Source organism: Balaenoptera acutorostrata, chromosome 2 (assembly GCF_949987535.1).
Source record: "Balaenoptera acutorostrata chromosome 2, mBalAcu1.1, whole genome shotgun sequence".
Taxonomy (NCBI): Eukaryota; Metazoa; Chordata; class Mammalia; order Artiodactyla; family Balaenopteridae; genus Balaenoptera; species Balaenoptera acutorostrata.
The window spans coordinates 180,276,591-180,288,917 of NC_080065.1; the positions used below are offsets into that span (position 1 = coordinate 180,276,591).

General features: G+C 56.0%; 1 protein-coding gene across 2 annotated transcripts in view; it reads left to right on the forward strand.

The window, feature by feature from the left end:
* ELAVL1 (ELAV like RNA binding protein 1) overlaps window positions 1–12,327 on the forward strand; it is a 37,094-nt gene that overhangs the window by 15,762 nt on the left and 9,005 nt on the right. For both annotated transcript variants that reach the window (XM_057540535.1, XM_057540534.1), the window contains exons 3-4: window positions 8,179–8,282; window positions 11,951–12,104. In XM_057540535.1, the coding sequence (XP_057396518.1) occupies window positions 8,179–8,282; window positions 11,951–12,104 (258 nt within the window). The remainder of the gene's footprint in view (window positions 1–8,178; window positions 8,283–11,950; window positions 12,105–12,327) is intronic.

Here is a 12,327-nt window from a genome sequence, read left to right on the forward strand (position 1 = left end):
AGTCCTTTTCTGCTCTCTGGGCAAAGTTGAGTGTAATGCACCAGGAGTTGTGGAGTGGGTGGGCCTGGGTTGGCATTTCAGCTCTGCATCTTGCTAGCAGTTCTTTAAACTGAATGAACGTGACTTTATGGGAAACTTACCGCATTCACTTTTCTCCTCCTGCCACCGGTGTGTGAAAACTAATGCGAGGCTGGTCCCAGGCCGTGGGCTCACATCTCACTCCCTTTTGTCCTTTTATTACACCGCTCTGGTGAAACCCCGGACTCGGTTATGTTCATCTGACAGCTTTCTCCTGGCCTGGCTCAGGGGCCCACCCCAGAGAGAGTCTCGCATCCCAGCAGACAGGCACCCCGTCTGATCAAACCCCCAACCGAGTTCACAACATGGGCATCCCCGTGCCACAGCAGCCGCTTCAGCGCATTTTCTCCCCTGAGGCCCCCTTTCCTCTCACATGATGACTGCTTCCTACTTCACAGTGAAAATAACAGCTGTCTCACCTCTGTGCTGGATCCCTTCCCTTCTCGGCATCCCAGGAACCTCAAGTTATGCAAGTACCCACTTTCCTGGTGGATCTTTCCAGGACCACCCGCCAGCATTCAAACACGCTCCAGCCTCTGCGCTCTTGAAGAGATGCCCGGACTCCCTCTAGCTCCCTCTAGCTCACAGTTTCTCCGCTTGAGCACTGTTGACGCTTGGAACTAGATGAGTCTTGTGGGAGGGCCGTCCTGTACGTTGCAGGCTGAGCAGCCTCCCTGGCCTCCACCCAGTGGATATGCCAGGGGCACCTTCGGAGTTGTGAAAACCAAGAAATGTTCCCAGATGTTGCCATGTCCCTGGGGAGCAGAATCGCCCCCGAGTGAGGAGCTGCTGTAGCCGATGTCCTCCCTCTCCTCCCGGTCACAGAGCCGCCTCCTCTGTCTCTCCCCTCAGGTCCATGAACCTGGCTATCTCCTACCTCTGAGGCCCCCCTCTGTCTCTCGTGCAGCTCCTTCCCAGCTGCTGACCTAGGCAGTCCTTGGCTTATTCCCATGCCTCCTCTTCTTCCTAAGCCAACCCTCGGGTCAGCGGATGCACACCCACAGCTTAGCTGGACATTCAGTTTGGCCACCTCTCTTTCAACCAGAAAGTTCTCCCGAGCTCTGGGCGCTTCAGCCTCTCAGTGTTTCCCAAACTGTCCTTGACTCTCCCACAAGCCGACTGCTTATTTCCCGGGGTCCCCATCTTAGCAGACGGCACCACTGCCCACTCAGTGGCTCCAGTCAGAAGTCTAAGCATGACCTTTGACGTGTGTCCCTGACACTCGTCCTTCTGGATGCTTCCATCCTTTTTCCTCCATCTTCCCTGCCACCATCTTAGACCAGGCCACATCGTCTTTTGCCTGCCCTGTTGCTTTAGGCTCTTAACTGGCCAGCCATGCTCCCTCCAGCCCATTCTCCCAACTGCGGCAGAGGAATCTCTTTTTAACATACCAGATGTACCCTGTCACTCACCTGCTTTAAAAGCCTTCACTTCCTGGGCCCCGTTTGCTTTAGGATGTCTTCCTGACCTGATCTACTCGGCGTTCAATGCTCTTCTCTGGGTCCCCATAGCAATCAGGCAGACCTGCAGCGTGGGTTTCCACACTGCACTGAGGTTGGAACTTTCTGGTCCAGTAGGTCCTTATGGTTCTCGGAGGCAAGGACCCTATTGTATTCCCAGATGTAGCCAGAGTCAGTGTTTGTTGAGTGAATGAATGAGTGGATCTAGGGATTGGGGGAGAATGCAGATCAGCATGGACATTCATTCATTCAGCAAATATTTATTGAGTGCCGACCATGGGCCAAGCACCAGTGATAGGAGGAAGTGGGGACACGGTGGTGGCTGGGATGCTGAGAATGTTTGATGTGCTGGCCTCGAGATTCAGAGTGTTTCTGGCCAGCCACGCGCCCCTGTGGGAGACATGCATTTGTTGATGCCTGTTCCATCCACAGTCACTACCTGGCCTTACTGTGTAGCCCTGCCCTGCTCTCTGTCCTGGTGTCTAGCCCCTCCTCACATGACATATGACCCACGTGGGACCATGAGCCAGCCTCTACCTTGCTGCATTACGTCATGCTGGCCACTTGGTCCCCAGACTCCAGCCTACATGCTCAGCTTCTGTCTCATTGCCTTGCACCTCTGGTCAGGATAAAGCCCATACCCTGGCCTGTAGCTCCCAAGTCTCCCTGAGACCCTGTCCCCCTCTTCCCCAGCCACTGCACCCCCCCCCACCGTTCACCCTCCTCTTGGGCTAGACTGAGCTGCTTGTCATTTCCCAGGCACACCCTGCTCTCACACTCTTGTGATTTCTCCAGTACTCTTCCCTCTGCAGGGATGCCCTTCCACACCTACCCAGCTGACCACTTTTTTTCTTAATGCGAATCACCTCTGTTCCTTTTAGAAAAAAATTTAACATGAGACAAGCAGGAAGAAAAGTTTAAATTACCCATAATCCCACGACTGTCAGCTTTTCGGTTCATGTCCATCCAGACTTTTTTCTTTACGTATTTATGGTCGTGAGCAGTCATGTGCTTTTACAAAAATGGGCTCGCACCTCCCAAGCTGCGTGGGAAACTTTTCTTCCTGTATCTGTGAACATTTTTCCCTGTCACTAACATAGCTGTCTCATGGTCACGGGGGTTGCGTGGTATCCTGTTGCATGCAAGTTCTGAGTTTACAACAGGTTGTAACTGTTTTTCCATAGTTACAAGCCCGGTTGAGATAAATATCCTGGCACAAATCTTTGCTCACTGGTTATTTCTGTAGGAAGTCTTTCTAGAAATGAACCGGCAGAGGGGAGAGAGTGTAGTTTCTAAAAGCTCTTGACCCTTATTGCCAACTGGCCCTCCAGGGGTCTGCGGTTCACCCTCTGCTCGGCCCTGCCATCCCCTAGGCCAGGCAGGGTTTCTCACCTCTTAAGTGAAAAATGACAGCTGATTGTGGTGGCAGTTTGCATTTCTAGTAAAGTTCATCTGTTCTGGCTGTTTGTACTCTTCTTTTATAAAAGGACTCTTCTTGTCCTTTGCCCATCTTCTTTCCTTTGGGGACATTTGCTACTTGTTATTTATTGCCTAATTAATTCACTCATCCCCCCCAAGACCCAGTCTCTCTCCATCAGTGATGTCTTCCCTTGAGCTCCGTGGACCTTTAGAGAAAGGACTCACGTTGCAGAGGAGGGCCTCGTCCACGGGGTGCTCACCTTCCTCAGCTGTGCACCCCAGGTCAGTGTGAGGAACACTAAGGGCTTAAAACATTACGTCTGGCTGCTCTGGTCCATGAAAGCAAGGCGAAATGCCATGGAATCATCTCAGTCTTAACCCTTGTCTAAAGAGAGAGAAAGATGTTTGGGAATGTAAGAGCACTGGCCCAGGGGTCACCCAGCCAGGCATGCAGAGTGCCCCTTGTGGAGACAGCCTTGCTTTCTCCAGGGCAGCGGCTCCCGGGTGCTGGCCCTTGACCAGCCGCAGCACCTGGGGGCTGGGAGAAATGCCTCTCAGGCCCCAGTCAGACCCACTGAGTCAGCCAGTCTGGGGTGTTTGAACCTTTCTGGAGGGAGGGCAGCGCCAGTGCCGGGCATAGTCAGAACCAGAGCTGAGAAGCAGTGCCCTTCCTACGGTGCAGGGAACTGAGAGCTGGGGGGCGCTGGCCTCATACATCCCTAGACCAGGCCCAGGGTTTGTTCATCCTCCGTCCCCGTCCTTCTTTCCCTCATCTCCCGCCCCTCCCCCCTCCACCATATCTCCCATCCCGGGCTCTGGTTGCCCCCACCCCTGACGCTGGCGGCCCTCGCCCTCCTCAAGCCCCAGCAGCCTGTACAGGATCCACGCACTGACCGGGCTTGTGCCTGAGCACCATGCCCCTGCTCCCCCACCAGACCGCAGACCCCCCTCATTCAGGGCTGGTCTTCCATCGCCCCTAAAGCGGGAGGGGGCAGCAGCTGACCTGCCTTCAAGGCACTGACTGCAGCGGGCCTGCTGCCTCTAGGGGGCAGGATCATCTATAAGGGGCTTGGAAGTGTGGATCCCGACGCCTGCCCGATGTCCTGGGTCCTGGGCTGAGGAGGGACCTGGGGAGCTGCATCGTCACCCTGCGTGGCTTGTGGCCCCTGTTAGAGAAACAGTAACTTGGGAAGTGAGGGCCTTCCCCCAGGCACCTGCTCTGAGCACAGCCCGTTAAGTGGGGGCTCTTCTGCATAACCACGGGGAGCCCCGCTTCTGTTGTGCACTTGCAGCGACAGTTCTCAACCTGGGCTCTGAATTGGAATCATTGGGGAGCATTACAAACTACCGAAGCTGTCCCCACTCCTGCCTCGCCCACCCCCATTCTGATGTCATTGGTCGGGACGTGGCCTGGGCAGTGATAGTTTTTAGCAACCGCCCTGGTGATTCTAACAAGCGGCTAGAGTTGAGAGCAGTTGGTTTATAGTGAAGGAGAGGGTGGAGGTGGGCACTCAGTGCTGTGTGTTAACGCTTTAGTCACTGGCCTCATCCAGTGGACGAAACCAGGGGCTCCCCTTCATTCCTCACCCGCCTTCCCTCTTGGCGCACACAGGTGCCCACCACAGAGAGTAGAACACACTGGAGGACAAGAGCCGGTCCCAGCCTGGGAGTGCTGGCGCTTTAAGGACCTCAGCCCCCCTGGACCTCCCTGCTGCGTCAGCGCATCTGCAGGTCCTCTTGGAGGCTCTTCCATCTGCCACCCCTGCCCGGGTGCGTGGCCCCTGTCTCACACCTGGTCTGGCTCACGGGCTCCTGTGGTCTCTGCACTGGCCTCAGCCCCGTTGAGGCCACGGACCACCCAGCAGCCGTCTCGGGACCAGTCCCCTGGCTCGTTTCATTCAGCCGCGCTGGCCACTTTTCATTTCCTGGAACACACCAGAGTCGTCTGAGCCTCAGAGGCTTGGTGCTTGCTCTTCTGCTGGAATGCTCGCCTCCGGCCACCCCGGGGTCTTGCTTCTAATATCCCCTCCTCAAAGGATGCTCCCGACTGCCTGTCTTCCCTGGACCGTCCTGTGAGTCCCTCTCATACCACCACGGAGATTCTCCTTGTAGCACCTGTGTATGGCTTTGTTTGTTGGTTTCTTGCTTTGTTATCTGACTCACCCAGTGGGATGTGTTTATTAAGGCAGGAACTGTCCTCCTTTGTGATTATCATTAACCACCACCCCACCCCCACCCACCGGCCAGCCTGACACGGGGACCGACACGTAGTAGGTGCTCAGCTAATACATGTGGGCTCGTTGAGGAAGAGTGGAGGGGGAGCAGGACTGGGGAAGGAGCCAGTGGCTGTCTGAGGGTGTGTGACTTCCTAGGTGACATGGGTAGGTGTGGTCACACGGTGGTCAAGGAGGTCACCCAGGAAGCGTTGATGACAAAGACAAGGACCAAAGGTAGAACCTTGAGGACCATCTCGATGGAATGGGCAGAAGATTAGGAGCCTGGGGAGGGCCAGTTGGGGGGAAGGAAAACCTGGCATTGCCATCACGTCCTGGGGGAAGTGGTGCCTCAAGAGGGTCTGCAGTGCCCAGTGCTGCTGGGGGCTCTGGGAGCTGCGTCCTGAAACTCTCTGTGGGGTGGCACCTGAGGGTTGGGTGGCCTTAGGTCAGCAGGGGAGGGCAGTGGGGGCCACCAAGCACCTGGGTAGGGGGAGGAATCGGGAACAAGGCTGGGCCTTGTTCATGTGCCAGGAGGGGCCGGCTGCAGCAGAAGGCACAGGAACATGGCCTGGGACACCTGAAGCGCCAGGAGGGAGGGGGACAGGTGGCCCAGGCTTGGGATTGGCCTTGTGGGAGGAGCAAGAACACCAGAAGACCAGAGAGAAGTGGAGAATGAGGGCCGGACAGGACGGCCCCGTGGTCTGGGCACCGTGAGAGATGGGCGGAGGGCAGTTGGAGAGCAGGTATTGGGAGTAAAAATCTCAGCAAGGCTGGAGTTTTGTTGGGAATCCATACCCCAGATAATCTGCATTCTCCGCTTCACGAAGACCCTAAAGTTCCCGACCTGGAACCGATGGTAGTTTTCCGAGCTGCAGTCTGACTCTTCTGCTTGATGGGCCCAGCCCCACAGCCCTGCTGCTCTGGCTTCCTCACCGTCTGGGGTCCCACAGCCCAGTCTCTGAGACCTATGGAGTTTTGCTAGAAATTTAGATCTGTAAATGTAGAAAGGAGACCCATGGGTATGGGTGGTCAGGTTTTGGTTTTGTTTCTTTAAAAAAGAAAGTGGCCCGTGTGTAGCTACTCTGCCCTGAAGCATAACTCCACATGGCACTCCTTGCATGCAGGATATGTGGAGTGACTTCCTTCCAAGGGCTACAGTGTGGAGGAGGTGGGTGGGGTAACTTTACAGCGGAGAAACCTGGCAGACCGACTGCCTTGGCCAGGGGGTGAAGGCCAGCATCCACGGTGATGAGTCATGTGGGACAGCCTGCACCCCAGTATGATGGCACTAGAAGGGCGCTTCACTCTGGTCTTCCTCCTCAGAACCCGTTATAACCCCAGTCCAACCATGAGAAAAACATCTGATGCACCCAGATTGATGGAGATTCTACAAAATTTCCTGGACCAGTCCTCAGAACTGTCAAGGTCATCAAAAACAAGGAAGGTGTGAGAAACTGTCCCAGCCAAGAAGAGCCTAAGGAGACTTGACAGCTAAATGTCAAGTGGGATCCTGGATGGCATCCTGGGACACTAAAGGACACTAGGGGAAAACTAAGGCAATCTGAATCAGAGGTGGACGGTAGTTAATATTACTATATCAGTACCGGTTCACTAATGTAACAAATATACCATTCTAGGATGAGATGTTACTAATAGGGGAAACTGGATGTGGAGTATATGGGAACTCTGCATTACCTTTGTAATTTTTCTTTAAATCTAAAATATGAAGTATTTTGGTGTGTTTGTTTCAAGGTGGCAAAACTGGGTTAGGCTCTCACTGTTTTCGTTATTGGCAAGATGGGCCTGGGTTCAGAGCCAGCACATCTGCCGTGAGGATCTCTGCCTGCCTGTGACTCAGGCCTCATCATGTTTTTGCCATCCAGTGGGGGGAGGGGGATGGTGCAGAGCTCAGAGAGGGCGGGCCTCTGTCCCACTCACCCCTCTGTCTGTGTGCCGAGAGCACTGGCCGGTGCACAGGGGGTGCCCACTCACACGGCACATGGATGGGTAAGGTGCGGCTTGGTGGCGGTTCTCTTCCCTGGGCCGCCTCCTGCTCCTCCTCCGTAGTGAAAGTGCAAGGCTCCTTCCACTCCGACCCTCATCCATTGCTTCTCTCTGGGCCTCCCTGGGACCCACAGCCCCTCTCCTGCTGTGCCGTGTCCCTCCTGTGTATCCAGTTGGTGGTCACTCCCGCCACTTCTGAACAGTTCCCCAAGAGGGAGTGGGGACACCCTGCCTGTAACCCTGGATTTCTTTGGGAAGAACTCAGGTTTGCACCTGCCTTACGACTCCCCCAGGCTTCGGCTAATGAGGCTGTTGCCGCGGGAGCTGCTGCCAGGGGGACTCTGGATACCTGGCCAGGGCTGTGGAGGTGGGGCGCCGGCTTCTCCCTGTGCTTCCTTCCTCCTCCCCGAGCTGGGCGGCAGGTTTGGGAAAGTGAGGGCAACCGACACGGGGTGGCGCCAGAGCCCAGCAGGCCTTCCCACTGTGGGCGTGGAAGTGGTGGAAAACAGCCTGCACACTGACAGCTGATGGTAGTCAGGTTCTCCCCGCCAGCCTGTCCTGTGTGCTGCTGTGACTGTCCTCCTCCTCACCCCCCCGCGCAGTCCCCCTCGGAGCCACACAGAGCGGCCGGCACCAGTGGGACGGCTCCTCGTCACTGCTTTGGTGATGGGTTCCCTAGGATGCTCTTAGTAACACAGTGTTTCTCTTTAAATAAACTTTTTTTAAAAAAAGTAACATTTTGTAAATTTGTTCCTTGCAGATAATATACAGGTTTGCCAAGGGAGTGTAACAAATAAACCATCAATATAGATTGTAACCATCGGTCTCTAACTGCCACCTTCCCAGAGGCCATGGCTGTTAGCGTTCTCCCTCGGTCTTCTCTCTGGTCTTGTCCTTTTGAGCCCAGCCGGACATAGTCCTGTTCATCCTCCCCGTCTCTCTGTCTCGCTCACTCACTGGCTCTCAGTGGCTCACCCATGTCCCTGTGTTCTCCCACACAGGACACAGCTTGGGCTACGGCTTTGTGAACTACGTGACTGCAAAGGATGCAGAGAGAGCGATAAACACGCTGAACGGCCTGCGGCTCCAGTCAAAAACCATTAAGGTAAAGAGCTGCAATCACCATCTCGTTCATTCCTGGCTGCACAGAGGTCTGTGCTGAGCCCCGGCCTGGGTGAGAGACCCCCCACCCTTACTTCACCGTCACCATCACCGCACTATTAGCACAGTCGCGCCTTAGAGGTCTGCTGCTTTTTCAGGGCATCTGGGGTGCCTCCTGTCTTCTCAGAAGAGAGGCATTGCGTGTCAGATGTGTGTCGGGTGGTGGCCGTCCCAGACCTTGTGCCTCTGGCTCGTGTCCTCCTCAGCCCCACCAGCAACGGGAGGGTCCCTGTGAAGGACTTAGGCTGGGACAGCCCCCTCCCTGGCCCCGGGTGTCCCTCGTGTGCTGGCTCACAGCAGCCTCCTCCGAAGGCCTCCCTGCCGGTCTCTTCTACTGGCCAAGGTGCTCCTGTCCTCTTGCAGCTCCCGACCTCATGCCGAGCGGGCGTTGGGCCAGCCCTGCCCTCCTGCTCGCGCCTGGTTGTTGCTGTGGCGGCGGCGGCAGCAGCATCGTCCCTCCCGCCTCCTGCCCAGGCTTCCATTCCTGCTCCGTCACTGGTGTAATCCTTCTCCCACCAGTTCATTCAGCATTCATTTGGCAAGTGTTTATGAGTGCCTACTATGTGCCACGCGGTGAACAGAACAAATTCCATGCCCTTGTGGGGCTGGGCCTGTGTGTGTGTGCGCGCCTGCGTGCGCACAAACGATAAAAAAAGATAAGAAAGCCAGGTGTGGCAGGGGTAGGCGTCCCAGGGGCGCCGTGTCCTGGGGGGATGGTTTGTGATGACTTGAGGTGACTTGAGGGGAGTGAGGGAGCCATGCAGCACCATCTGGGAGGGCCTTGGGCAGACCGTCATCAGCGTCATTCCCGGTTCCAGGGCTGTGGTGGCTTCCTGGGACAAGTCGGCGAGTCCTCCGGGCCTCAGGATGGCTTCCCCAACCTTCATGCTCCTCTCAACCTGCCACTGCTAACCACGCCCTCCTGCTCTCAGCCTGGAGCCCCCACCTCCTCCCCACCCCAAGTGTCTGTCTTCAGGCTCTGCCTACCCCTGGACCAACCTTGGGTTTTCCCGACCATCGCTCCCTGCTGAGCCCTCCTGTAGAATATGCCTCCTACCCCCGCCCCATGTGGGACCCTGACCCGGCTTCCTGCAGCAGCCTCTTAGCACTGTGCCCACCGCCCCTCACCTGCAGACTGGCGAGTCATCCCTCGTTCCTGAGACACACGCCTGCCAGAGTCACCAGAGTTGTCTCCCTCGACCCGAAGCCACTGGAATGAGATCATCCTGTTGAGCCTTTGCATCTTGCAGTTCCTCACACCTAGTTCTGAGGGCCAGAAGTCCAAGATCCGGGTGTCGGCAGGTTGCGTGCCTTCGGAGGGCTGTGGGCTGTGAAGGAGGATCTGTTCCGTGCCTCTCTTCCGGCGCCTGGTGGTCACTGAATCTTGGGCAATCCTCGGCTTATAGAAGCATCACCCCAGTCTCTGCCTTCATCTTCACACGGGGTTCTCCCTGAGTGCATGTCTGTGTCCAAATTTCCCCTTTTTATAAGGACCTCAGTCATTGATTTGGGGCCATCTTATTCCGCTTTGGCCTCATCTTCACTAATTGCATCTATAATCCTGTTTCAAATGAGGTCACATTTTGAGGTACTGAGGGTTAGGACTCCAACATGTGAATTTGTGGGGGAACGTAATTCAAAAATTCCTTTTCTTCAAAAACCTCTCACAGGAATGTTTCCTAAGAATAGGACGGTAGACCTGATTGAGGCAAAGGAGCAGGTGGTGCCAGGAGCTTAGGAAAGAGGGTTCTGGGCCTAGTGTCTCGGAGCGGGGCCAGGCACGCCTGCCGCGTCATCACACACCTGCCGCGAGAGGGTTCTCTAGTGCAGTCTTCTTGGATTCTGATTTGATTCTGAGCTTCACAGTGGCTGAAGAGAAAAGGAAAGTGGCCATCAAGGTCCTTGGAGACACCTATGCTGAAAGGAATTGAAGCGCAGTTGGCCTTGAAAGCATTGCCTCTCTGGGGCTTTATCAGGGGACAACTGTAACTACAGTCAGTGCCAGCCTCCACACCACTCCCATGGTGCTAATTTGGGAATGTTCTTTACCACAGTGACCTTCACCAAAAGCCAAGGGCAGACCCCAAATGCAACCTGTTCTGGACAGATCTGCAAGGGACCAGACAGGATGGTCCTGGGAGGCAGCTCCCTGTTGGCCCAGCCTGATCCTGGGAAAGCACAGACTAGCCTGAGTCCCGGCAGGCCTGCCTCCCTCCTTCAGCTGTCCTGCCTGAAATCTGACACCCCTCATCGGGGCATTTGATAAAATTGGACAGCAGACGGTTGGAGTGACCCCCTCTGGCAGGAGTCTGAGTGGGCTGTTCTGTGGGGCTGGTTGACGTAGATCCGGAAAGTGGAGGCCCAGAAGTGGGGCCAGCGTCCTTCCTGGTAGTCAAGGAGCGTGACCACGCACACGCCCACCTGGGAGGCCCTGGGGAGGCCCCAGGGGCCAAGGTGGCCTCTTGGGGACAGTGCTGCCTCTGCCCCAGGTCGTGAACAAACCATCGGGTGGCCCCAAAGTGTCCCCAGAGTGCCTTAGGCCTGGCTGCAGTGCAGGGAAGCTTCCAGGGAATGTCAGCTTGTACAGCACTGCTCTGTGGAGGCCACCAGTCCCTGACGGGACCCGGTGTCCTGGGACGTCCTTCTCATCGGCATCGCTTCTGTTCCACTCTCCTCTGACGCTCCCCTCCATGAGCCCAGCTCCTTTTCGGGTGGAGCTGGGCTCTGACCACGCCACACGGTTTCTCCTTCCATCCGCCATCTCTCCCGCTAGACTGCATTCTGCTTTGCAGGCAAAGGTGGTGTCTGTCTTCTCCTTTTCTGGAATGTCCCAGGTGCACCTCGAATGTTTGAGAGTCAACGAGCACATGAATAAAGGGGTGGGTGTGCGTATGTGTGTGTGTGGTCTTAGCATGTAGAATTACACCCCTGCCCTTCCTGGCAGGCCTGAGTGTTGTGGTGAGAACACACCTGTCGTCTTGCCCTTGTGCTGCCCCCTTGGCCTGCAGGGTCCACCCAGCTGTTGCCCCAACCTGGGAGAGCGCCAGAGACCCTTTCCTTGCTACCAGCCCCACACGCACGCACCCTTTTATCTAAACCACTGCACAAGCTCCTTTTAGCCTTTCTTCAGCTTTGCAGAACATAAACCTAAAAAGCATGGGGTCATTTAATATGTGTGTACCCCCCCGCACTTGGGCCCCATCTGGGCTCCCATGGAGAGCTTGCCTGTTGTCAGGTGGGTGTCACGGTCCCAGAGCACACAGCCCGCTGTCCCCTGGGTTCCTCACAGGCAGGACCAGGTCCCCTCCCAGCCCTGCTCACTGTCCAGAGAGGCCTGAGGCCATGGTAGGAGCACAGGCAGCTGGGGTTGGCTCCCTGCCCTGCCCCGGTCAGCCGTGGACCCTCAGACTCTCGACTGTGAGACAAGAATAATGTCTTGTCATCAGGGTGTGTGAGGGCCCTTGCCTGGCCCATGGGGAGCTGCCAGCACGGGCTACTGCAGGTGACCTCCTTCCATAGGGTTGGCTTTTTCTCACCCGAAAATTTAACACCCTCCCTTGATGCTTTGGCCACACGCCTGCCCTAACGCCAGTGAGCGGTTTTGTTTTCAAGGTGTCGTATGCTCGCCCGAGCTCAGAGGTCATCAAAGATGCCAACTTGTACATCAGCGGGCTTCCGAGGAACATGACCCAGAAGGATGTGGAGGACATGTTTTCTCGTTTCGGGCGGATCATCAACTCCCGGGTCCTCGTGGATCAGACCACAGGTACGGCAGGTGGCCCGGGATACAGCGAGGTTTTCCTCCAGGCAGGGGCCGGGTCTCCTAGGGAAGACAGATCGTTGTCATTAGTTATTCCACCAATGAGGACAGAATCAAAATGAGAAGACGTTGGTTTTTGTTTAATGAGGCTGGGGAGGTTAAGTGGCATAAAAGCAGCCCTGACATAAAAGCTTAGACCTGTTATGGTGAAAACACCAAGAGATTCTGG